The sequence below is a fragment of the Zootoca vivipara genome, chromosome 13 (genome assembly GCF_965207765.1).
Source record: "Zootoca vivipara chromosome 13, rZooViv2.hap1.1, whole genome shotgun sequence".
Taxonomy (NCBI): Eukaryota; Metazoa; Chordata; class Lepidosauria; order Squamata; family Lacertidae; genus Zootoca; species Zootoca vivipara.
Window position 1 is genome coordinate 16,075,632 of NC_142596.1, and position 27,175 is coordinate 16,102,806.

Here is a 27,175-nt window from a genome sequence, read left to right on the forward strand (position 1 = left end):
TTACAACAGTGATGATTTATTTGGGCAACATAGAACAGAGTTGAAAGATGTTGCTAAATCAAGTGTCCCTGAGCCGGATATGCCCCGAATCCACGCACGGCCCTTAAGTGACGAGGCCATGGGTTCCCGTCAGTGTTGCACTGTAAGCAAAACCATGCGCCCACTTTCTACATCTTGCAGCGATAGAAGGTGGCTCATGCCGAAATGTGCCACCTAGACTACACATGTGGTTCCCATCCATCAAGGGGATCCATATGTCCAGAACCACTTCCATGCGCCATTCTTCCCTGGCAGATGTGGGTGCATGAGCAATGTGCTTCATCCACTCATTATGCAATCAAGACATGTTAATTCATCAGCGTCTGTTTCACCCCCAAGGTGATTTACGGGGTTTGGCTCTTGAGTTGCCTGTTAACAAAGCCTCCTTTTAATTAGTGTACCGCTCGCGGCAGCTGCTTTATTAATACTGGGACCACAACCAACCAAACTTTTGACATACACCTCTTCTCAGTCCTGGCCAACTTTCTCTTCGCTCGCAACAAACATCTGGTGCTGGGCATCTGGGTCTTCTGTGGCTTTTGAGTGATAAATGAAAGCTTTTTTTTTGGTCATGGTTTAACATGGGCAGCAGTTCAGCCTCTGTTCTTTCCTTTTTAAAAATTGCTGTCATTCCTCTCCATGGAGAGATGCAGTCGTTTTGCTGATGGAATTTTTTCTCTTGATGACAGCATTAATCGGTCCATCGGGCAACGTCTTGATGATGTTCCAGGCCTCGAAGCGAGTGAGTCCTTGCATCAAAGTTGTGTGCACCTGTAACAACTCGTCGCCAGGCTGAACTGCGGGGCTGTGTCCCAATGCCGCCCCTAAAAGAAGCAAAAGGAGTACAATAGACGGCTTATGAGAAGATGGTATATGGGAAACAGCACAAACACAATGGGACAACCAACCCCAAACTCCACCTCTTCCAATGAAGCCTTTGACACAACCAGTAGTTCCCATTCCTAACTGCAGGGATTGCCAACCTATACATCTCATTGTACCACAATTCCCATTGTGCTTGACCATTGGCCAGAGGCAAAAATACACATAAGAGACATTCTGCAAATGTCACCAGTGTAAAGGTTGCAAACTCCAGCATTTATTGGGACAGAAATTCAGTGCAAAGTTATTGGGACACAAATTCAGTGCAGGACATCTTTGGGAGAAGAAAAGGCTGAGGAGTAAACCCTGCACAAATCCAGAGTGGAGTCCATAAGACGTTTGGATGGTGCCTTGTACGCCTCCTTCCAGCAACTTCTGCAGCCAAGCTGGTGCCAAATGTATTACTCTGCTTTCAGTGAGGCTGAGAGGAGGGTCTTGTCTAGGCAGCCCAAGACCTCCATACACACTGCCTAGGCTTTCGCCCTGGGGAGGTCACTTCGGTGCTGCAAATGCAGCAAACCAGTGCAAGACCAGCTACGAGTTACTGGTCTCTGCAGCCACAGCAGGCGCTGTGATTCTCTCAAGACTCTGCTCTCTGGGTAAAGAGTTTGATAGGGCACATTACCGTGCATGTTAGGTCCTGCTCAGTTCATGGAACATGCTCAAGTCTGTTCTGTGCTTTTCCAAGTTAAATGAGCACATCTGTGCTGTTTGCAAGGGTCAGGGAAGAAGGAAGAAGGAAGGAGGAGGAGGAGGAGGAGGAGGAGGAGGAGGAGGAGGAGGAGGAGGAGGAGGAGGAGGAGGAGGAGTAGTTTGGATTTGATATCCTGCTTTATCACTACCCGAAGGAGTTTCAAAGCGGCTAACATTCTCCTTTCCCTTCCTCCCCCCACAACAAACACCCTGTGAGGTGGGTGGGGCTGAGAGACTTCAGAGAAGTGTGACTAGCCCAAGGTCACCCAGCAGCTGCATGTGGAGAAGCGGAGACTCGAACCCGCTTCCCCAGATTACGAGTCTACCGCTCTTAACCACTACACCACACTGGCTGTTTAATACATACCTGGGTTGAGCCTCTGTGCCAAGGATGGGCAACCTGTGGCCCTGCAGATGTTGGACTACAACTCCCATCATCCCCTACTGTTTGCCATCCTAGCTGAGACTGAAAAACCAACAATATCTAGAGGGCCACAGGTTCTCTGTCCTTCCTCTATGCAAACTAAAGATCCCCTTTGTGAGCGTCACAGTATCTACAGTTTGAAAAGGAATAATGCTCAACTATTTTGCAGCCATTACATACCTTTAAAAAGTCTGTTGACAATGATTGGCTTATCTCCGTTGATGGAGCCTTTCCCTCCTTCTAAACTGAAACCCAAACCTGCAGATGTCTTCTCCAGTGTAACTGTGAAGATCAGATCTTCAGATGCTGTGTGGAGACAGAATATTGTCAGAGGGGGTGTGTGTTGTTTTGGATGGGCTGAAGCTCAGTGGTAGAGAGCGTGCGTCTCCAAGTACACCTGGGAAGGATCTGGCCCCAGCAGTAGTATATGGCCCCTGGAAGATTACCCAGAAGGGAATGTGGCCCTGGGGTCACCTTCTCTGACCCCAGGGCTTTTTTTCAGCCAGAACTCAGTACTGGCACCTCTCAGGTGGGCGCCATTGCCATTATATGAGAACAAGGGAGGTGTTCACGGTGAGTTCCGGCACCTCTTTTTCTCAGGTCAGGACCCTATTGTTTATTTAAGCCTTCTTAACAAATAACTCACTAGACTCCATTGAAGTTTCACTTCCTATAGAGGCGGAGGATGTGATGGACACATTGGGGCTGCTTTCAGCCTCTTTGGGTTTTCTCGTGACGATGACTGCCAGCTTCGGGTGCCGGGCATTTCGCAAGATCTCCAGTGCTTCGTTGTGAGTGTTGCCTTTGAGCGACTTCCCGTTGATCGATAAGACCTCGTCGCCTTTCTGAATAGTTCCTTCCTGGCATGCAAGCCCACTGGGGAAAACTCTGTGGACCTGTTAGACAACACAACCACATGCATAAAAGAAAAGATGTGTGGCATTTTCAATTCGACATATCAAACAGCATGGTTTTATGAACATAAGAAGAGCCTGCTGGATCAGGCCAATGGCCCATCTAGTCCAGGATCCTGTTCTCACAGTGGCCAACCAGATGCTTATTGGAAACTGGCGAGCAGGACTCAAGCACAAGAGCTCTCTCCCCTCCTCTGGCTTCCAGCAAACTAGTATTACAGAAGCATTAACTGCCTCTGACCATGGAGACAGAGCCTAGCCATCATGGCTAGTGGCCACTGTTAGCCTCACCCTCCATGAATTTGCCAGATCCTCTTTGAAAGCCATCCAGGTCTTGGGACCTGCAGACCTCCCAGCCCAAATTAGCAAATCTGTTCCATCTCCACACATTAAAAAAAAATGGAGGGCATAGGAAGTCATTGAACTTGCAATGTCCCTGCCAGTGCTGGCCCAATACATTTTGCTGCCTGAAGCGCAGCATCTTGCTACAACCAACAGTCAGATGCAGTCATAGACTTGGAAATCTATGCTCAGGAATGTTATAATTTGCTAATGAGCGAACTGCATTTTTCATGCCCATAGCTCTTCATATGCCTTGGGATGAAAACAGAACAAGGTTGCTTCTGGCAGAGAGGGGAAACCTCAGACCTTGGAGCCAAATGCGACCCCAAGCTTCTCTATCTGGCCCTCAGGAAACTCCAGAGGGCCGCACTCCTCATCAGTCCTGCATCATGCCCTCTGCAGATGCTGCTGTCTGGCTACACATGGTCCGTGAATTCAGCATGTTGAAATCTCTGAGTTCTGTATAGCCAGAATATCGCCTATTGCATGTACAAAAGTAAGAGCTCCACCCACTTTTGTCGCTGGCCACACCCCTTTTCCTTTGGCCCTCCCCACCACTGGAATGTAGCTCCCCAGGAAGGTCGTCCGTGAGAGAATGTAACCTTTGGGTTGGGGGGGGAGTTAACCCTCCGCTAACTTACGGTAATGGCTTTGTTTTCTAGGTCTACTCCTCCTGCTAGGCTGAAACCAAGACCAGCGCCTTCTTCTTTGTGCAGAATTGTGACATGAATGTCGCTGAGTTGCTGTGCAAAGGGAGAAGAAAGTGGATCTCGGTCAATGCAGTGGCCAAATGTACCGATGCGGGGGGGGGGGGCGCAAGCCAGAGCGCCATGCTCTCAATAGCTGGCTGGAGGAGGAGATTCCATAGCAGCTCTGCAAAGTGACAAGCTTTTTTTGGCTGAAATCTCCTCTTCAGCACATTAATGGAGCAGGAGCCTTCCTTTGCAAGTAGATTGCTCTGTGTGTGGGCACCCTTGCGGTGCCAGTGAAGCAGACTTCGTAGAGCTTTGCCACATTTGTCAATATGGAAGATCAAGGATAAGGAAACCTGTGGTCTTCTCGGGGATGGGGGACTCCAGCTCCCATCACCCCTGACTCTACTGCCCATGCTGGCTGCGGCTGGTGGGAACTGGAGTCTGGATGGCACCAGGCTTCCAACATCCTTGCAACCTATCTCCCAGTGATGTATTTGCTGCAGAAACAAGCAGTACTACACTGCAGGAAACAGAGCCACAACCTTTTGTTGTGGAGGTTTGGCTGGGAAGAAGGAACTTCATGGAATGTTTCTGGAGGTGTCCCCGAATCTCCCATCACCTCCTTCCTTTTTCTGTTTTGGGCATCCACACATATATTCCTTTATCTGTGCAAGTGAATCTTTAAAAAAAAAAAGTCCCATGTCTACTCATAAGTAAGTCCTACTGAATTGAGTGGAGCTAACCCCCAGGTAAGTGGGGTTGTCAGGATTGCATCCTTAGCATGTTTCACAAAGGGCAAAATGGAGTCTTATGTGGTTTTATTTTCATTTACTTTGTAAGGCTGAGGGTCTTGCACAGGAATGATATTGATCTGACTGTTTGCCTATGGAGATCTTGTGCAAGACCCTTTATCTGGGCCTATCAGAGAAGGGGTGGGCGGAGTGGAGGATAATTTGGCCTAGGCCTCAAGTGCAAAGCAGGTCTCCAATTTAAACGCTGGTTGGTTAGTTTGTTTTTTGGTATTTGATCAGCATTGCAACTTGTCTTTATGTGTGTCAGCCCAAAATGTGCCAGACTCTCTCAGCTTAGAGCTGCAAATTTAAGCAAATAAGAGACGTGCTTTCGTAAAATACTTCTTTGTTGTTGTTGTTGTTGTTGTTGTTGTTGTTGTTGTTGTTGTTGTTAAGTCATACAGATTATTTTGTTTTTCTGTGTCGTTATTATTATTTATTTGCCTGAACAGCTGGAAGTGGCCCAGGCCCATCTGGTTCTCCAGGAGGGCAGGAGTTGGTGCCTTTTAAGCCTTTGGAAATAAAATGGATCGGTTCTGCTCAGGTCAGGAGCAAACAGAAGTAGTGGTATCATGTTAGAGACCAAGGATGGATCAATTAGGGTGACTAGGGCCCTTCCGTGCCACCCACAGCCTGTCCCCACCTGCCTTTTCACTCCTAAGCAGCTCAGGGAGTGGCATTGTCCATCAGCTTGAAGTCAATGAGGAGAAGGATGAGGACAAAACTAGGTCACACTGGCTCTTCCTGTCATTGGCTGTGGCTGCACCTGTTGGGCTCCCTACCTTCCAATGGTCACCAGCCTCCACTGCCAAAACGTCACCCCACACATGACAAACCACCCACCATTTCAAAGTACTCTAACAACCTTCCACACCAGTGGTGGCTTGCAAGGCATATAATTGGTCGTTTCATGGCGCTGTGGGTTAAACCACAGAGTCTAGGGCTTGCTGATCAGAAGGTTGGCGGTTCGAATCCCTGCAACGGGGTGAGCTCCTGTTGCTCGGTCCCAGCTCCTGCCCACCTAGCAGTTCGAAAGCACATCAAAAAGTGCAAGTAGATAAATAGGGACCGCTCCGGCGGGAAGGTAAACGGCGTTTCCGTGCACTGCTCTGGTTCGCCAGAAGCAGCTTTGTCATGCTGGCCACATGGCCCAGAAGCTGTCTGCGGACAAACGCCGACTCCCTCAACCTATAGAGCGAGATGAGCGCCGCAACCCCAGAGTCGGACACGACTGGACCTGATGGACCCTTTACCTATTTATCAATACTTAGATGCTCCTGTACTTTGGCCACCTCATGAGAGGAGAAGACTCCCTGGAAAAGACCCTGATGTTGTGAAAGATTGAGGGCACAAGGAGAAGAGGACGGCAGGACAAGATGGTTGGACAGTGTTCTCGAAGCTACCAACATGAGTTTGACCAAACTGCAAGAGGCAGTGGAAGACAGGAGTGCCTGGCATGCTCTGGTCCATGGAGTCACAAAGAGTTGGACACCACTAAACGACTAAACAACAACAACATGTATCAAATGCTCCATGGTAAGGGGAAAATCCATCTCTAGTCCTAACCCAACAGCTGAAAACCACTGAAAATGGACAGTGTTGGGGAAACTGGAAGTGTCCATAGCAAGACACTTACCTTCAACGTTGCCTCGTCTAAGGACTTCACCTCCTCCATGAGTTTCTCCAGTTCTTCAGGGGTGAGCAGCGATATGACAGCCTGTCCTGAGGAGGTGCCTAAAGGTTGAGGGGAAGAGTGTATCCTCTTGTCTCCCTCCTTTTCGCTGCCTGGCCGACTTGCACTGTAGTCTCTCAGCTCGGAGAGGCTGGCCGATTGTGGATTAGGAAACAAGAAACACCAAATTATCATACTGTAGTAGGCTTTCCCTGTGACCCACCACACACCAGAGGACTGTTGGGTCCACTGCAGTGGGTTTATTGTTAATGGGCTTTTCCTTCCCAGAATGACTTTGATGTCCGAATTCCTTTAGCAAATACGTACTTTTAAAATTTATCAAAGGAAGCTCAAAGGACCTGATCCAGATTGGGAGTTGGGGTGGGGTGGTGGGAAGGCTTTACCCCTCCATCGTCCCCCTACTGCCTGATCCAAATTAAGTCCCCTTCACCTGTTCTTTACATTGGGATAGATGGTCTCTCTTATGTCCATGTGGCACATGGACACAAGCTGCAGGTGTGTGTTTGGGGTGGTGGTTCTGATCTGGATTGGAGGTCCTGTGCCTGTTATTTACTATTTTAGAAATCCATTCTCATACTTGTTCAATGATTCTCCCCCCAAAGAATCCTGGGAATTGTAGTTTGTTAAGGGCTACAATGCACACAGCGGTTTAACAATCAGCCTGTCTTCCCAGGGCACTCTGGGAACTGTAGTTCTGCGGAGACTGGGATCTTCTAGTGATGCTCAGGACCCATAACTAACCACACTGCCCAGGATTCCTTGGAGGAAACCATGACAGTTTAAGGTGGTATAGTACTCCTTTAAATATATCGTGCCAGAGAGGCCTTAGAGCCATTCATTTAAATGGGTCTACTCTGAGTAGGGCTAACATTGGGTGCAAAATGACAAAATCCCAAAAGAGATGCGGCAATGAAGTGTGGGTCACTCCCCCCCCCCACTTTCTGAACCTGAAAATATTCAGTTTTCCCCAGACTTGGGTCTCCAGCTGTTTTTGGACTACAGTTCCCATCATTCCTGACCACTGGTCTTGCTAGCTAGGGATGATGGGAGTTGTAGTCCAAAAACAGCTGAAGACCCAAGTTTGGGAAACATTGTTATGAATGAAACTCAGATTAAAATGTGATAGGGAGGTCAAGACAGGATATGGGACCCAGAGGTGGCTTCTGGGGGGCTGTCGTCTGCCCATCTCTGGCCTAAACTGTAAAGCAGGAATGAGGAACCTGTAACCCTCCATATGTTGTCGGACTGCAGCTTCCCTCATCCCTGCCCATTGGCCATACTGGCTGGGACTGGTGGAATATGAGAGTCCACCGAACGTCTGAAGGGCCCTAGAACCCCAATCCCTATAGAGTAACTGATGGCACACAGGAAATTGCTCACTGATCAGAAACACACATGTAAAAATCCCAAGTAGGAAGGTCTTACTTAAGTGAAAAGCTGGTATCCGAAGAATGAGCTTCATGCGTGTGTAGGAGAGTTGTCCCATTTTCTTCTGTTTGGGGGGTTGGTGACCCATTGTGTGCCCTCCGTGGGTTTTTTCCAGAACACAGCGGGGACTGAGGAAGGGAATGCAACGATTTCATTAGAGCCGATGAGAAGTGGTTGCTGATGGAATAGATCTTGCTGCATTTCTCTCCGTCCATTTTCTGCATCTCGCAAGATTGGGCCGAGGTAAGTGGGAAACTCCGGGCTCTTTTGCTGGGTGCTTTGGCGACTTGTGAGATGGGCTCCGCACCTTGTAATGGTGTTGATGTCAAGGAAGATTCAGTGGGGCTACTGCTACACGCTTTTGGACTCGGGGCATAGTCCCCTCTTGAACAAGACAACGAATCTAGGCCAGTGACATCAGGATATGGCTGAGGGTGGATGAGTTCAGGACCTTGAAAGTCAACACTCTCACTGGGAACTTGTTTAGGATGAACCGTGACTGAGTTTGACTCCCTCCTATTGGAAGATCTTTCGTTCGGCATTGATAGAAGTTTTCTGTTTCCTCTTTCTGGAGACTGAGGAGTGCCCAGACTTTCGAATGAGCTTATTCTTTGCTTTATTGAAGACCCTCTAGGCGAGGCCCGGATTATCTTCGAAGTAGAACCCACTTCATTGTCAGAGACGCTCTGGTGTTCAGCCGTGCTTCTGGCGGCTGCTGCATCAGAATTTCCTTTCTCCAACCCTTTCAGGCTCTGACGAAACCAGGCTGGCTTAGGGGCTACTGGCGGCCCTTTCTTAGCAAAGTCGCCTTCATCGGATGACCTGGGTGCCTTTGAGTCACCCTCTTCCGTGTCTGATCTCTGCAGGGCTGCTTCCGAGCAGCTAGAGGTTTGGTTTCCTTCATTTGGGTCCATGGTTGGGTGCAAGTTTAAGGGGCAGCTGCCTTCTGACATGCTGGGGTTAAACAAGCTTTTGATGCAGTCCGAAATTCGAACCCAAGGGTCTTCAGTTGTAGCCTCAAGGCTATAATCTACCCGTGCCTGCCTTCTGAGCACAGGCCGTTGAGTTGGTGAAAGAGTCTTCCCTGTATTGGGGGAAAATGTGACTTAACAGGAGCATCGTGCATTCCTATAAATGCACCATAATGGTTAACAGTGCAGAGGGATGTTCATTTCATTCCAAGATTTAACACAGATAGGAATCAACAAGTCAATTTTATTGTTTTTCAGTTTCTCATTGTTCTAGTCTCAAGCTTAGATCTCATTTCCACATCACTTTGCAAGTCCTTCTGAAAATTCATTAGCATTTTAGTGTGAATTTCTCCTAACGCGAACGTTTTTGTGTGCAATTTTGCCTCATGTACGCATTTTTGCAAAGCGTTTTCCCTGAATGTGATGCCTTTCTGTCTGTTACTTTCATTAATCTGTGCGTTTTTATGCAAACTTTGCCCCCCCCAAAAAAATGCACTTTTGCACACATTACCTGGCTGAAGAACTGCATTGCAAAATTGGGAGAAGTACGAATTTCAAAGGATGCCTGCATTTCGGTATTGTTTTGGAAAGTGTGAAATAAATAGGTTTGCCTTTAGACACAAACTGAATCAAATTCCCTTGTCCCCCTGCTGCATAAACCTGTGGCCATGATCACATATGATTTCAACTCTTTTTAAATTTGAGTCAATATGATTGTAGAGTTAAAAGAGATTGTTTGTTTGTTTGTTTGTTTGTTTGTTTATACACCACCCCATCTACTAACCCAAGTTACAAACACAGTAAAACAGATAATGATGCAGTAGGGCAAAAAAAATGTATCTGTTTCTTCCCCTTGTTCTCCAATGTTCCAACAAAAGCTCCATTCTACAGCCGAGTCTCCTGGCCTAGAGCTGACTACTGAAGCAGCTAAAGGTTTTCCCCATGCAAGCCATGACTTCTTCATTGAGTGGCTGCCGCTGCCCATAGCCCCTGTCTCTGGTGGCAGATGCAAGAGGTGCTGGAGGAACAACGATGTTGCAAGCCTCTCTCCTGGTTCTTAGACCCAAATCTGCTAGCTTGAAATTCTCACCCATTGCGTTTTCCAGAGGGAAGAGCTAGAATCAAAGGATGCCCATGCTACGTCCTAAGACATATAATATAATATAATATAATATAATATAATATAAAATATAATATAATATAATATAATATAATATAATATAATATAATATAATATAATATAATATAATATAATATAATATATAATAATACACTTAATAACACTTAATATACCGTAATATAATAATAATATAATATAATATAATATAATATAATATAATATAATATAATATAATATAATATAATATAATATAATATAATATAATATAATATAATATAATATAATATAATATAATATAATATAATATAATATAATATATATTATATTATATTATATTATATTATATTATATTATATTATATTATATTATATGAGATATAGGAGTATAATCAGCCATACTGACAGGCTAAAAAATAGCTTCTATCTGTGGGCTGTTAGGCTGTTGAACGGAAAATAACATAGCGAAATTGACTTGTGAGGTGGTGTGTTGTTTGATAAGAGATTGAGTGTTTGGGTGGGTGGGGGAGGGAGGCAGGCTCGTTTAATTTCATTGTGCACAGGTACAATTGTACACAGGTTGCACAATGACAATAAAGGTATTATTATTATATATTATAATCTCGGTCTGATTCTATCTGAGCGACCCTTGAAATTGCATCACTATTTATTTATTTATTTATTCATTCATTCATTCATTCATTCATTTATTACGAAATGCCTTCACAAACTCACAAGTCCACCACAAGGGGGCGGTGAGGTGAACTCTCCCTCAGTCCTGCTTCTTCCGTGGGACAAGTAGATTTCAGTTTACAACAGGGTGAGTTTTCTGCAGCTGTGTCTGAGCTACTGTCCTCCCTCCCTCCAGTCTACTGCAACAGGAAATGAACGCCGGAACGCTACATATGTTTTCATTTGGGGGGCCAATCATTTTCCTGAATGAGCAACGCCCTCTATAGCATCTAAGTTAAGGCTACTTCATATGAATAAATATTCGTTATAATACCAACTCAGCTGCTTATGCCTCCTCTAACTTTGTTTTATTTTTTTTAATAAAAAAAAAGATCCAAGTTTTATTTATTTATTTTTAAAGAGACTTAAAATAGCTCTAGTATCTTTGGGGGGGATAGAGAGAGTGGTCTAGATTTTTCTAATTGCATTTAGATTTTTCTATGCCACTTCTACTCCAACAGCCCTCCAGGGACCTCAGAACGGTGAACATAAGAACAACCTCGTGAGTTAGGATAGAGAGAGAAAATTATGGAGCATATATCATGGTAAGCCAGATGGCTGCACAGATGTCCTGGCCCCCAGTTTGCTCCTCCCTGGGTGTTTTGGGTTAAGGGAGGGTGAGAAACAAACCAAGGTTTATGGATTTATACACCACTTCCCAGTATATGTTTATGAAGTAGAGTAGAAAATAAATCATCAAAATAACAGCAGGTATATTAAAAATGACCTATGCAGAACAATCTCCAAAACAGATCTTAAAAGCGCCATATCGCAAAAGTCTCCACAGAACACATGGTAAGAATAAATAAACCGTCCATTCCTCAAGATCATGTTCCACTTTTGCTGCCATTTATCTTTCTACACCAAAAGTTAGCTGTGATTAAGGCTGCCTTCCTAACAGTGCCGGATTTACGTATAAGCTAAGCAAGCTATAGCTTAGTTGGGGACCCCAAAAAAATTAAAGGAAAAAAAAACCTGAATGTACATTTCCAAAATATAAGATAAAAAAACAAATAAATAAAACCTACATACAGCCACAGAGTTTTGTGTTGTGTAGGCTGCTATGATGTAAGTAATGGGCCAAGCCTGCTAGCCTGCTCCCTAAAATATCACTGGTTTGCCCATTTCTATAAATGGGGTGCCTACATTCTGTATGTGCAAATACCTATTAGGTCCATAAATTACCATATAGCATATATTCAACACAAAAAACAGCGACAATTTGTTGTTGGCAAAGGACAGCTGGACATATAAAGGGCCCCATTACCTTCAGTAGCTTAGGGCCTCATCAAACCTAAATCCGGCCCTGATTTCTAAGGCTTGTGATTCAGGTTACAACTTAGCTTGGAACCAATCCCATTGAACTCAATGGGACTTGCTTCTCAGGGGACATGCGCAGGATCGCACGGTAAGGCTGCAGTCCTGTGCACGGGTAAGACACAGTTCCTTCCATGCATTTGATTCTGTTGCATGTCTCACTGAAAACCATGCAGCTTTGATTTCCTACACACTTACCTGGGAGTAACCACCACTGAATACAGTGACACTTCCTTCAGAAGTGTGACTACTTCATAGCAGATGTGCTGCACTGGCTAGCTCACCAAAATTCATTTGTTCCACTGGGCAATCCTATACATGCCTAGTCCGCATAAGTGTGCAGTCTTGTTCATAATTTAACATTTGCGTAAATTCGCAATTTAAGACGGAGCAGAAATTTCCTTCCAAAATAAATTCTCTTTGCTGCAGTTGAGTACAAGTGATGTTTGTCAGCATACAAAGAAACATACCTTTGCTGGTTTTTCTGCCTTGGGCTGTGGCTCCGACAAAGGCATCTGGCTGCTCTGAAGCTCTGGGTGCTAAAGAGCTCGCAAAAGCACCGTGAGTGACAACTGTCTTATTCCTCTGCCGCAGCAGGTCTTCTGCTTCCTGTGGAATAAACAGGAAGCTCAAGTGTAATGAGGCCCGGTTGCACAAAAACTACATTCTCTGCACCCACAAGCTGACACCTGCTCTCTAGAATGGCGGGGAAACATTTGCGCTGGGACTCCTAAGGAAGAATGAACCGATGATTAAGGATGCCCCCAGATTGTCAATATTTTCCGACAAGGATTCAAGTGCATTCTGGGAAATTTAGGGTTGTGCAATTAAAGTGGATTACAGCTCAGAATAGACAGATACATCCTTTTTTGTTTGTTTGTTTCTCCCAGCTTCTCATTCCTTCCTTCATCAATTCTCTACATTTCTGCATCAGTTTAGATTTGTTTTTAAAGTCCTCATGAAAATTTGTCAGCATAATTTGTCAGGATTTCTCTAAATACAGTAAGCAACTTTGCAAGCAATTTCCCCTAATGCGGAGCATATTAATTTCACTAATGTATGTATTTTTATGTACACTTCTTCCAATATACACAAATTTTGTAGACATTTGGTTGGAGAACTGCATCACAAAATTCAGCTTCAAGGGACGGATGTGGTTCCTGTTTGCATATTGTTTAGGAACGTGCAAATTACATACATGCACATTAAAATCTCAATCACACCAAATTTCTCCCCGTGCCTAATTTAAACTGTTCTACTGTCCTAACACAACAAATTCACTTTTTTTAAAAAATGACTTTCTGCAGTTAGGAAAGTGACAGGGATATGCGTTGAAAAGTGTGGAATGAACAAATTATTGAGTGGGAAGATTTATAAACACTCCACAAGCAAATCAAGATGAATACAAGATGACTGCTCAGACATATAACAGCCCTGCAAACAAATCAGAATGAATTACCCAATAAAGACTGAATATGATTGAACGTTTACATAAACTTTTTAGGAGGAATGACCAGTGATAAGGGATGTTGCAATCCAACATCTGCAGGGCACCAGTTTGGCGAGGAAGGAACTAAAGCAGACTTCTTCAAACTCAGCCCTCCAGATGTTTTTGGACTACAACTCCCATTACCCGTAGCTAGCAGGAACAGTGATCAGGATGATGGGAATTGTAGTCCAAAAACAGCTGGAGACCCAAGTTTGGGAAACCCTGATCTAAGGGGTTGCCCTTCCTCAGGGTTAAATGTCTGTGGATGTTACTGGTGCATATTTGAAGGGTGGAAGACGAAAAATCCTACCTACAATTTTTTACCATAATTGGAACTTCATTTTAAAAAAAATCATTCTGCAAAGTTTCATACATTCTTGCAAAACTTTGTACCAGTGATATATTTGTTTTGCTTGCTTTGCATATATGCTACCTACAGGACTGGATGCCTCTTTTGAATGCCAGTTGCTGGAAACTGCAGGAGGGGAGAGTGCTGTTGTGCTCAGGTCCTGCTTACTTTCTTCCCTACTGTTTACGAAAAACACTCTTCCCTAATAATGCATTTGTGTGTGTTATTTTCACAAATACAGTGGTACCTCCAGTTGTGGACGAGATCCGTTCTGGTGCTCCAGTCGGATCCCGAGGTTTCCGGAACCGGAGCTGCCTGTTCTGCCCACACACGCGGTGCAGTAGAGCGCTTCTGCACATGCGCGCATGGCAAAACCTAGAAATATACTTCCGGGTTTGCAGCGTGTGTATCCTGAAGGATATGTAACCAGAGGTGCACATAAGCAGAGGTACCACTGTATATGCATTTATCGGCAACACTTGATGATAATAATAATAATAATAATAATAATAATAATAATAATAATAATAATAAATTTATTATTTATACCCCACCCATCTGGCTGTTATACCCCACCCATCTGGCTGGGCTTTCCCAGCCACTCTGGGCAGCTTCCAGCAGAAGTATTAAAATACAATAATTTATTAAACATTAAAAGCTTCCCTAAACAGGGCTGCCTTCAGATGTCCTCTAAAAGTCTGGTAGTTGTTTTAATCTAGCACATGCATTTTTCTACAAATTGCTTGGTTAAAGAACTACATTGCGAAATTCGGAGAAGTGTGAATTTCAAAGGACATCTCTGCTTCTGTTTCAAAAAGTGTGAATTAGATAAATTTGCTTTTAAATGTGAGCCGAACTGAATTTCTCCCCCGCTTACCCATTGACATCACTTCTGCCCAATGAAAGTGGACGTCCTTCCTAGTCCGAGAGTCACTGCTCTGAGAAGGTGTGGATTTTACCAGGGAGGTAAAATCCGCACCTTTGAGGCTCCTATTTTTGTTGGCTCCATTCCCTGGGAAGTTGTCTTACCTGAGCATTGGAAGGAGGTGGGCTCCCGTCCCCTTGCAGCCTGGGCTTCTCTTTCGCTTCTCTGCTCGCCTGCTCGCTGCTGGTGCAATCCTGCTTGAAATACTTCCTCGGCGGAGGTTTGGGCTTTGAGGACCTGGGTTTCCTAACCAGGATCTCTGTCGACCTTTTTGTATTTTGCAAGAGGTGACCAGCATCTTTCAGCGTTGGTGGAGAGGAATCCTTCTCCAGGCTAGTTCTAGAGGAAGAATACAAGGAGCCAGGCTGTCTTGTAATTGGTGCATCAATGCTGTGTCCTTTTTCTTTCATATCAGCCAGCGGGTAGGGAAGGCCGTTGCCACAGGATGGCCTGGGATTGTAACTGCTGTCGCTGCTGGAACGGATCATAAGCTTTTGGGAGCGGTGGCTGGAATGAGCATTATTCCTCTCTGAGTATTTTTCACATGGAGGTCTCTTGTGCCAGCTGTTTTCCAGGCTTTTAACACCTACATTTTAAAAACAAAGAACAGTTTTTGAGCGAGGAAAAAGACAATGACCAGAATCTAAACACCCACACAAGGATGACTGCAAATGACAAACCTACATGGCAAACCCAGTGCTCTTTTTTTCTGGTGAAAAGGTGGGGGAACTCACCACGAAGTAAGTTTGTTCATTTGTTGCAGGCCCAGTCACAGTGCCCCCCTACGAAGCGGAGGAAAAACCTGGACAGCTGCAAACCATAAGCATTTCCAAACCATATTTCCAAAGGATCTGCTTATTCAGTGTCTCTGATGACAAATACGTTACAAAAAGACACCACTCTGCTGCAAATTCCAGCAGGTCTCAGTGGCTGTTCAAAGAACTCCCAGCTGATGAGCCTTACGGAGCCGGTTCGTCATGGGATTTGATTAAGGCTCCTTCCACCCTTTCCCCTGTGAGTAAGCAGGCAGCCCCCAGCAGGCGAATGATTAAAGATTTTCTAACGGTGGTCCGAATTCTCTCCCACTAACATGTTTCATGGGGAAAGCCTGGGATCTAGATTGATGCTCCTCTGTCCAGTGGTGGTCCTGATATCAGATACTGCCAGACTCCAGAACTTTCAGGGGTGAAGGCCCATCACATATTTCTGGAGCTACATCCCCTCCAGAAAATGGGGCAGATGGACTTCGAGATACGATTCAAGTGGGCCAACGTCAGAAAAGGCATTCAATTTTTAATAATTTCTAAACCAGCTGGGATTTCCTTACCTTCTGTCCGCCACTGGTACCTCTCCCTTTCAAACTTGTTGCTCTCCACCGCTTGTGAAATAGCCTCCTTTAGCTGCTGTTCAGAAACCTACAAAATGTCACAGATCACAGAGCTACTTGTGGAAGCTGGAAAGTTTGGCTAAAGACCATGAGGATCATCTAGTCCAACTCCCTGCAATGCAGGAATCTTTCGCCTAACGTGGAACGCAAACCCAGAACCCTGAGGTTAAGAATCTCATGCCCTACAAATGGAACTAAGCTGAAATAGCACAGTAGAGCAACAGAGACATCACATAGCTTGACTCCAAGAATATATAGGAGGTTTGGGGTTTTCTGATGCTGTATTTCACCTGATACTTGCAGCATACATAAAACCCAGAGGGTTGTATCTAGCTCAGTTCTACTCAGAGTAAACCCACTGAAATTAATAAGACTAAAATGTTGTTGTTTAGTCGTTTTGTCCTGTCCGACTCTTTGTGACCCCATGGACCAGAGCACGCCAGGCACTCCTGTCTTCCACTGCCTCCCGCAGATTGGTCACACCCATGTTAGTAGCTTCGAGACTAAAATAGCCATGTCTATTACTTTCAATGGGTCTTCTCTGAATGGGACTAACACCAGATACAAATCTGACTTGATAAGAGGGTGTCTTTGGTGACATATACAGCATTTCCTTTCTCTGCCACCTACATTTTGGGGACCCTGAAACTTGAACTGTTATGGGGGGGTGCCCTTCGCAACCAGCAACAAGGTCTGGGTAGCCACTGTTATGTTCTTCAATTGGGTTGTTCCACAACAGATCACATTTTTTAAAAAATAAATGAACTACTACATCTCCAATTAAAACTGCTGTACTGGATTATCTCACAGGTCAAAGTCACTGTTGTGAACAAAAATTTCCTATGCCTTATAGTTTTTTTGGTTACTGTGACATTCTGCTTTTACAACATCTGCGCTACTGACTCTCAGACTTTGGGGTTGTTGAAATATATACCCTAAAAAATTAATCAGTTTGAGATGTGAGACTCAAACAGGGTTTACTAAACCAAAAATTGTTAAGCAATGTGGACTCAAGTTGCTTCTAGGGCCCCTCCGGGATTGGGGCCCCCTGGATTGGCAGGGGGTTGGATTGGATGGCCCTTGTGGTCTCTTCCAACTCTATAATTCTATGATTCTAAGGTTAAACTTCATTAGTTTCAAAGTAGATCCATTCCTGGCCACCTGCTATCAAGACTGAAAGTGTCTTACATAGATTGCTAGGAAACAATTCTAAAGTGAAATCATTTGAATAACTGCTTTCTTTTTTTACATTCAGGAAGCTAAAAGCCACCAGATGACAACATGTAAAGCATTTGAGTTGCTGCTAAATGGCACTTCGCTCACGAGGCTTAAAGACAAACAGAGCAGTAAATGAGTGTACATAAGCCCTGAGCATTTACATTTTAAAGTAAAAAAAGACGCTGTGACGAACACCCAATTTGCAGTAGAAGAGAAGCTTCACCTTTTCCACATCCGCCACATAGAATCATAGACTTGTAGAGTTGGAAGGGGTCCCAAGGATCATCTAGTCCAACCCCCCTGCAATGCAGGAATTTCAATGAAAGCATCCATGACAGGTGGGCACCCAACCTCTGCTTTAAAACCTCCAATCTTAGCTCCTTTGCTTCTTCTCCATCATGGTGGTTCCCAACGCATGTTGTTAGCAACCCTACGAGGGTCGAAGCATCTGGGGAGCGACTCCCTTGAAAGGTAGTGCAATCTCCTCCTTTGAAGGTTCGTAAGGAGAGGTTGGATGGCCGTTCTGCCTCGTATGATCTAGTTGAGATTCTTGCATTGCAGGGAAACACTGGTCTGCAAGCGCTCCAATTAGAGAACTGCCTTTACCAAAGGTGTCATGGCCTTTGAAAACACTGGAGCTCAGGACGCAAGGGAGAAACATGCTAAGAGGAAGGCACGCTTGGCAAATCCACACCGTGATCAACTCCCGCCCGGAAACCAATGTCCCCACTGTGGAAGGACGTGTGGTTCCACAATTGGCCTCCACAGACACTTGCAGACTCATTGTTAAAACCGTGTTTATGGAAGACAATCTTACTCGGCTACAAGTGATCGCCAAAGAAGAAAGAAGAAGGAGGACTAGATGACCCTCGGGGGTCCATTCCAACTCTACAATTCTATGGTTCTATGACTACAACCACCACCTCTGACGGTTGGCCAAGTTGGCTGACGATGATGTCTAACAAGGCTCTGTGTGAGCCTGCCCCATATGGCATCCCACCAGGGCCAGATTTTGGTTTGATGAGGCCCTAAGCTGCTGAAGGTAATGGGGCCCTTTATAGGTCCAGCTGTCTTTTGTCAACAACAAATTGCCGCTGGTTTTTTGTGTTGAATCTATGCCATATGGTAATTTATGGACCAAATAGGTATCTAAAGCCATTTGCACATAACAAAATACTTATTTTATCAAAGTACATCCAGGGTTTTTTTCCTTTAAATTTTTTTGGGGCCCCCAAGAGAGTGGGACCCAAAGCTATAGCTTGTTTATCTTATACGTAAATCCGGCACTGTATCCCACCAGAACTGCAGTTGGGATATCTTCCTGGGCAATAAAGAGTTAAAAACCAGGCCTGGACTATCAATGCCACACTGACCCAAGCTGTCCATTGGGGCCCCTTAGACAGGAAGAGCAATAAAAGGTAACAGGGTCTTCCCGGTTGTGACTCCATGGCTCAGTCCTCACACTCAAGCATCATCAGAATATGGAAGCTTCAAGCTTACCTGAGGATCAGGGTGTCTACTGATGATAATCTGCACAGCGCCGGGATTGCAATGACTTAAAACTGCATGGACCTCATTGAGTGACATGTTTTGGACCGATGCCTCGCTGATTTCCACTATTTCATCTCCGCACCTTCCAAAATGGATAGGGGGGAAAGCTTATATATTTCAATCCGGAAGCCAAGATGTCATCCATTTGTGATTATTTATTTTAGCAGACATTTACAGACCCTCCAAGTGTCCCTATTTTCGAGGAACAGCCCCGGATTTACAAAAGCCAAGGATTTAAGCTTGTCAGTGCAACTTTCCCACTGTTTTGCCAAACGTAAGAGTTCTTTGGGCAATAGCAACACAAGTGGAGGGAAGTTCAGCGGTTTTATTAAATAGCAGACTTGAATACAGCACAAAAGGCAGCCTTTTAAGAAAAAAAAGATAAACTACTTCCCCATTCTGCTATTGGGAACGCCAGCAACTGATAACACAGACCCTGCAAGTGTCCCTATTTTCCAAGGATACTCCCAGATTTACAGAAGCCATCCGGGTTTCTGATTTGATCAGAACGTCCCTATTTTCATCGGAGAAATGTAGGAGGATATGGAGTTATGTGACCCCCGAGCCAAGGAGATTACTAACTATACAACCTTTAGAAGACATCTGAAGGCATCTGTTTAAAATGTTTAATGTTTTATTATGTTTTTGTATACGTTGGAAGGCGCCCAGAGTGGCAGGGTATAAATAATAAAATTATTATTATTATTATGGAATGGGACGTCCCTATTTTCTTCAGGGAAATGCTAGAGGGTATGCATTTACTATTGATGGCCTAAATCAGGGCGGTCCAACTTTTCATACCAAGTGGGCCACAACAGTCCTTTGACCCAGAACCTAGGGGCCACACACAGCCTTGTTGTGTGGTGAGGTGAATAGCAAGGCCAAAATTTGTTTTTGTTTTTTAAAAAAAAGTTTATTAGTTATACTTTTCAAATTTATACATTTCATTAGTTTTGCAATCAATTTTGCATTTCAAAATTTGACTTCCTTCCTCCTCTTTCTGCAGTTCCTTAAATTTATTTTTTTTATATCTTCTGCATATCCAAATTCATTTGACTTGCTCCTTTAATCATCTCCTGTAAATATCTACTCTTATAAGACTGCAGGTTATGACAATAATCCTGCTAATGTTTTTTATCTGTTTACAAATTATGTGTAAATAATCATTAAACCATTTCCATTCTTTTATAAAGAGTTTGCTATCTTGATTTCTCATTCTTCCGGTAAGCTTTGCCATTTCTCCATATTCCATAAGTTTTTGTATCCGTTCTTCTTCCTTTACTGGGACGTCTGCTTCTTTCCACTTTGGGGCAAGTAACATTCTTGCCACTGTAGTAGCATACATAAATAAATTTCTATACAATTTAGGAAGTTCTGTCCCACAAGGCCAAAATTTGACGCTCCAGTTTGTTAAGGGTGTTGAGGGATGTTAGGAGACTGCTATTCGCCTCACAGAGCTACAATTTGCATTGTATCGATCACTTTTCCCAAGGAACTCTGTGAATTGTAGCTTTGTGGCGGGAAGAGGAACCTCCCAACAACTCTTAGTGCCCTTAAGAAACTACAGCTCCCAGAATTCTTTGCGAGGAGCCATGGTGGGTTCAAGTGGTATTATTGTGCTTTAAATGTATGGTGTAAATGTGGCCTACAATATACTGTATTTTTCTGTGTATAAGACAGTGCTTTTTGCTTTAAAAAGGGAGGATTGGGTGTCGTCTTATACACAGATAGTGAATGCGGGGGGGGGGGGGAACGTGCGATTAATGGCAGCAGCAAGCAGAAGATAGGCAGTGGCGACTGAGTGGGTGATTGGTGGCTGCAGCAAGGCTTGCTGCCGATTGGCTGTGGCTGCGGCAAGTGGGCAGGCAATTGGTGGCTGTGGAGAGGCGAGCAGGTGATTGGCGGCTGTGGCAAGTGGGCAGGTGGGCTGTTGGTGGCGGCGAGCGGTCAGGCAATTGGCGGCTGCAGCAAGGCATAGCTGCCAAGTTTTCCCTTTTCTCGCAAGGAAGCCTATTCAGCATAAGGGAAAGCCCCTTTAAAAAAGGGATAACTTGGCAGCTATGCAGCAAGGTGTGTGATCGGCAGTGGCCATGGCAAGCGGTCGGCAGTTTCAGGCAGGCGGGTGAGCAATTGGCAGAAGTGACCTCCCTCACCACCCATTAAAACTAAACTTAATTTCTTAATTTTGGGTTTAAAAAAATAGGGGTCATCTTATACACGGGGCCGTCTTATACACGGGAAAAATACAGTAATTCTATTTTCCTTCCTTTTGGTCTCTCAGTCTGTAATGGGGCAGAGGGTGATAGAATTAGGTTGCAAATGACTAAGTCCCAGAGGGCTGCCTGCCCAGGAGAATATCCCCGAAATATACAGCGTGTGGAAGTCATGCAGGTCTGAAGCACCCGTTCATCCTTCACACTTTGGTGACGTCTACAAACTTTCTTCTAATGCGCCTTTAGCTGCAACCAGACCTGTGGTGCATGATTTGTCAAGTGTGTTGCACCCACAGTTTCCTTCCTTCCTTCCTTCCTGCTTGCTTGCTTGCTTAGCCTGGCCTTTCACTTTGGGGGTAAGGGGGAGTGAGTGTTGCTTAAACACTTCCAGCTTAAGCACAGAAGGCAAAAAAAGAGCAATGCGGTCCAAGCCCAACTGGTATATGCAGCACAATTTAGCTTGCTAATGTGCAAGTTCTCATATCGTTCTAGGAAGTGTGCATGCGGTTTTTAAAAGCACCAGCAGTTGGGGCAGTTTGAGAGTGGTTGCTCTGTTGTCCCTAAAAAGTGTGTGTGTGTGTGTTGCGTGCGGAGGCTGTTTTGGTGTCAATCCGGTGCAAGTTTGTTGTGTGGACACGCCCTTATCACTGCCATGTGTGTGGAAGGGAAGTTGGGCTGACACCATCAGTTTCGAGGTTCTTGTTTTAATTTACAGTGGTACCTTGGTTCTCAAATGCCTTGGTACTCAAACAGCTTGGAACCCAAACACTGCAAACCTGTAAGTAAGTGTTCCGGTTTGCGAACTTTTTTTGGAAGCCAAACATGCTCCATTTTGAGTGCTACGCTTCTGATTTGAATGCTACACTTCTGGTTTGAGTGTTACGCCGAGGTCTGTCTCAGCGTTTTTTGTGGGGGGGTTTTGCGTTTTAGTTTTTGCGTTTTAGTTTTTGCAGCTCTTTTTTGTGACTTTGTGGAACCCAGTTCATCTATTTATTGATTGATTGATTGATTGATTGATTGATTGTGTGACTGCAGTACATTGTTTATTGCTTTCATTTTATGGATAAATGTTCTCGTTACATAGTAAAATTAATGTTAAATTGCTGGTTTAGGGGTTGTTTTTAAAAGTCTGGAACGGATTAATCCATTTTGCATTACTTTCTATGGAAAAGCGTGCCTTGGTTTTGGAACGCTTTGGTTTTGGAATGGACTTCCAGAACAGATTAAGTTTGAGAACCAAGAAGGCCCTTTAACAGCTTGGGCCCAGGACTATCTGACATAGGTGCCAACTCCCAGATTGAAAAATCCGGGATCGGCGCGGCGCAACACCGAAAGTCGCGCTGCGGCCATTTTGGAACTGGGCAGAGTGGCACCGGAAATTGCTTCTACGCATGCTCTGCCCATTTCCAAAATGGCCGCAGTGCCAGAAATTGCTTCTGCGCATGTCCAGAGACTCCAAACATGCGCAGAAGGAGCCTCCCTGGGCCGGTAAGAATCCGGGGGATTTACGGGGTTTTTAAAAATCTGGGCTGCCAGCGGGAAACGGCTGGAAAAACGGGGGTTCCCCGGGGAATACGGGATACTTGGCAGCTATGCTATCTGATCACTGAGGTCTTGGGGAGAGGGTCACTGTCTCCATGGTTCAGGTGCATGACTCATAAGTTTGCATTCAGTGCATTCTGTGTTGTGGACCAAGCCTGTGCATCCCGCTTCCGACTGAGATTGTATAGGCCCCCTCCTTGCTGAACTTCAAGTGCAAAGCAAACACTGATTCCAGTAGGCATTTTATGTTCAGTTTTATGATGCCTTTATGATGTTTTATTCTATGTAGTGTATTGTTTATGCATATCAGATAGAAATGCTAACGGTTAAGTGGTATATCAATGCCTAAAACGAATAAATGAAAATTGACTGCAAATATAGGACCATCTTTTCTCTATATCTTTTCTGTAATTCGATTTCCTCGTGTATTTTTTCCCCAGCTGCAGTCCAGCAGTTAGTGGCTGCCCCCCCTCTCTCTCTCACACACACACCTGCTGAAGAAGCTATTCGGTCTCAACATACCTGAGCCTTCCATCCATGTGAGCTACAGAGCCCGGAGAGAGGGCATGAATGAATATTCCTGATATACACTGAAAATAAGGGATGCTGCATAATCCGATGCCCAAACCCACGCCAGCCTCTGAGGAAAATATATCAGAAAGATGCAAAAACAAAGACAATCTGTTACGTTTTTTTGGATTATATAAACTGCCTGTAAGTCATTAGATGAAAACTTTGAAAATTAGATTGGTTTCTTCCCTTTCTGTCTAAATCAGGTGCGGGGAACATCAGGTTTGGGGGCCAGATGTGGCCGTCGGGGTCTCTCTATGCCTTCCTGCCTTTGGGACTATCCCCTCTCTTGAGGCCACACCCCTCCTTCCCAGATCCCACCCCTCAGTGGCCCTCCTCCTTGCTGGCTTGGAGTGTTTTTGCCTGGCTGGCAAAAGTGCCTTTTGAAAAGTGGGGTTGGTGCTTGCCTGGTTGGAGAGAGGTGTATATGTGGGGACATCCATCATTTGCATAGCCAGAATGTCTACTGTATAAAGGAAGGAGTCACACCTGTTGCTCGGCCCACTTTTAAAAACTGACATTTGGAAATTAGGTTTAAGATTTCTTCACCCCTTTATAAACACTGGCAATTTCCCCCTCACCTTGCCCTACTCCTCTCAGTAGACTATGACTTATTAAATCTGTTTGGGGGCAAATACTTGGCACCCCCTCTCCCACCCAAAGGGGGAGTTATATCCAACTACTCAGAGTAGACCCCACTGAAATCAATAGACTTATGTCAGCCAAGACCAGGCATCCCCAAACTGCGCCCCTCCAGATGTTTTGGCCTACAACTCCCATGATCCCTAGCTAACAGGACCAGTGGTCAGGGAAGATTGGAATTGTAGTCCAAAACATCTGGAGGGCCGAAGTTTGGGGATGCCTGGCCAAGACCATTCATTTCAATGGACTTAAAAATTATGGAAGTAGTATTCTGAAAGATCTGGAGGGTGCAATGTTGGCTACCGTGGAATTAAATCATTAAATCATTGTGCCCTCCAGGTCTTTTAGGATACTACTTCCATAATTTTTGGTCATGCTGGCTGGACCTGATAGGAGCTATATTCCACAACATGTGGAGGACAACTCACTGGCTATCCCAATTTAGTTGAATTCAATGCCCAGGAATGACCACCGATTTGGGAAAAGCCGCCCAAGGGAAAGCAGAGCTGCTGCTTCTGTTCCTTGGTGCTCCGATATTTCTGACACTCACCTTTCTTTAGGGAAACTTCCATAATGATCCTGTCATTGGGGTTGGCAGAGTTCAGGGGGAAAGTGGTGCCTTCTGAGCCAAAGGAGCTGTTCTCCTTGGTGATACACATGCTTGTGCTCAGGGAACGGCAGAGGTGGGAGGATAAGTAGCTTGCGGCAGAATGTGGGGTGCTGAGGCTAGTCCGGACCGTGAGTGTGAGAAGACCTTTCTTGGCCTGCTGGAAACAAGGAAGCAACATGAGTTGTGTTAGTTATGTGTATAGAGAGAGAGGCAATGGGGCAGACCCAAACATTAGGCAGAGTGAGGCAGCTGCCCCAGGGAGCAGACTGGGGGGAATGAAAGGACAACAAATTGTTGGGTTACTTGATTTAGTATTCTTGTGTTTTTGCTGCCCGGAAAGCAGGAGAAAGTACTTGTGCCATTTTCTGTCTCAGCTGCAAATTGACAAATCTGTTCTTTTTATTTTATTTTTCTCTGTTTCTCAATTCTCCCATCTTATGTTGCAGTGTCCACATTTTCAGGTCAGTTTGTGATTATTTGTTTTTTAAGTCCTCCCGAAAATTCATCAGCATTTTAGTGTGCATTTTGTCTAATAAATACATTTTTGCAAAGCAATTTCCCCTAATGTATGCTGCTTTCACTAATATTTTTATTTTTATGCACCACCACCCCTATATACAGGTTTTGGTACTCATTATTTGGCCGGCAAAATGCATTGCAAAATTCAGAGATGCGCAACTTTTGAAGAACGGCTGTGTTTCAGTTTGCTTTTTTTTTCAGAAAGTGTGAATAAGATCACATTTCTGTTTCAACCCTAGTCTTGAGTGCCAAACTAACTTGGCTGACCTTCTGTACTCAGCACCATGACCTGAGTGTGTGTGTGTTGGGCAAGGGGAGGGGCGGGACTTCAGAGATGGACGTAACCTTGAATTTCTGCAGAGCTTCGTGATGCGTGAGTCCGTGCATAGATTCTCCATTCAGTTCCAGGATTTCATCCCCTGTTAATTGAAAGAAATAATCCTGTTAGGTAGCCTTAGCTTTGTTTATATGTAACACCATCGCTCCAATAGATGTCACAAACAAAGATTCCAAACCATTGTGCATTTTCAGTTTTCACTCAGTATAAATGAGTGTGCGCGCACACAAACAAACATACTGCAAAGCAGATGCAATGTGCAACAGGATGTATTTATTCTATTTCACAGTTACCCACTTGTTGCATGTCAAAGCCCCAAGCCACCCCCCATGAGAGCCAGTGTGGTGTAGTGGTTAAGAGCAGTAGACTCATAATCTGGGGAACCGGGTTCGCGTCTCCGCTCCTCCACATGCAGCTGCTGGGTGACCATGGGCTAGTCACACTTGTCTGAAGTCTCTCAGCCCCACTCACCTCACAGAGTGTTTGTTGTGGGGGAGGAAGGGAAAGGAGATTGTTAGCCGCTTTGAGACTCCTTAGGGTAGTGATAAAGCTGGATATCAAATCCAAACTCTTCTTCTCTTCTTCATGAGAATAAAGACACCAGGACACAGAATTTTAGGTTGATGTTAATGGGCAAAATTTAGGCCACAACTTTATTGGTTACAGAATGTGAGTGGTATTGGCTTAGGCATTGGCATCAACAGACTATATCTGACTCCTGCCCGCCTTGCCGGGAGTCTGGTAAGGATAAACCACCAGTAGGGGGAGCCCTGCCAATGTGGATTGACTTGAGCACCCCCTGGGTTCCCGCTGGGGTCGTGGCATGGCCCTAGCCCCTCCCCAGGCTTTGGACGAGAGCCACACCCCCAGATTCCTTTAACAGAATACCCTTGATCACGGAGGGGCAGGTGATGGCCGCCCCTCCCCTCCCCCCCACAACACTCTTCCAATGCCTAACCGCCTAACCTTATAAAGTTGTGACGATTGCTACAAGGTAGGCAAAAACCAAGTGGCCGGTGCCACTTTGCCAAGTGGAAAAAGTCCTACCAGGCCCTTCAACGGCGACCAACCGAAGTCCATAGCAAGGCCAACATCGCAACCTGGACAAAGGGTGGGAGTCACAAACGAAGATTCCAAACCATTGTGCCTTTTCAGTTTCCACTCAGTATAAATGAGTGTGCACGCACACAAACAAGCACACTGCAAAGAAGATGCAGTGCACAACAGGATGTATTTATTCTATTTCACAGATACCCACTTGTTATAAAAAGAAAAGATCAGTCTGCATATACAGAAGCAAAGTTCTCCCACCTTCTTGCAGCCTTCCATCTGCAGCGGCAGCTCCTCCAGGAAAGATAGTCTTCACATATATGCCAATAGGGCCATAAATACTGTCTTTGCCACCCACGATGCTGAAACCAAGGCCCTAAGGGGAGGATGCATGGGGAGCATGTTTAGTTGATGAAGCTGTTTCAAAAAGGCTTTCCCAATTAAATGTAAATGCTGCACATTACAAAGGTCTTGCCATTATTTTATTTTATTTTTGGCCAAAGTTCTTGAGCTTTCTTTAGCTTTGCCCAAAGTTGTTTTTGAGCTCAAAAATTGAAGTTTTGCAGCTATTTTTATGGAAATTCACCAAAAATCTGCACTTCTGACATGGGTTACCATACATCCAGATTTTACCAAATCCCTGCTATGTCTGGGAAATTCCGTATGGCAGGCATGTCCAACAGGTAGATCATGATCTACTGGTAGATCACTGGACGTCTACGGTAGATCACTGGTA

At 44.8% G+C, this 27,175-nt stretch overlaps 1 protein-coding gene across 2 annotated transcripts in view; it reads right to left on the reverse strand.

The window, feature by feature from the left end:
- The window catches only part of IL16 (interleukin 16), a 44,055-nt gene continuing 16,880 nt past the window's right edge, over positions 1-27,175 (reverse strand). Inside the window, exons 8-21 of one of the 2 annotated variants that reach the window (XM_035131848.3) lie at positions 26,701-26,815; positions 25,398-25,471; positions 24,474-24,690; positions 23,234-23,351; positions 18,906-19,038; positions 16,128-16,215; positions 14,905-15,386; positions 12,508-12,646; positions 7,899-8,985; positions 6,417-6,603; positions 3,936-4,037; positions 2,685-2,934; positions 2,219-2,344; positions 1-863 (exon numbers count right to left, since the gene is read on the reverse strand). In XM_035131848.3, the coding sequence (XP_034987739.3) occupies positions 667-863; positions 2,219-2,344; positions 2,685-2,934; positions 3,936-4,037; positions 6,417-6,603; positions 7,899-8,985; positions 12,508-12,646; positions 14,905-15,386; positions 16,128-16,215; positions 18,906-19,038; positions 23,234-23,351; positions 24,474-24,690; positions 25,398-25,471; positions 26,701-26,815 (3,315 nt within the window). In that variant the 3' untranslated portion in view covers positions 1-666. The remainder of the gene's footprint in view (positions 864-2,218; positions 2,345-2,684; positions 2,935-3,935; positions 4,038-6,416; positions 6,604-7,898; positions 8,986-12,507; positions 12,647-14,904; positions 15,387-16,127; positions 16,216-18,905; positions 19,039-23,233; positions 23,352-24,473; positions 24,691-25,397; positions 25,472-26,700; positions 26,816-27,175) is intronic. The other variant, XM_060282398.2, reaches the window with a different exon arrangement.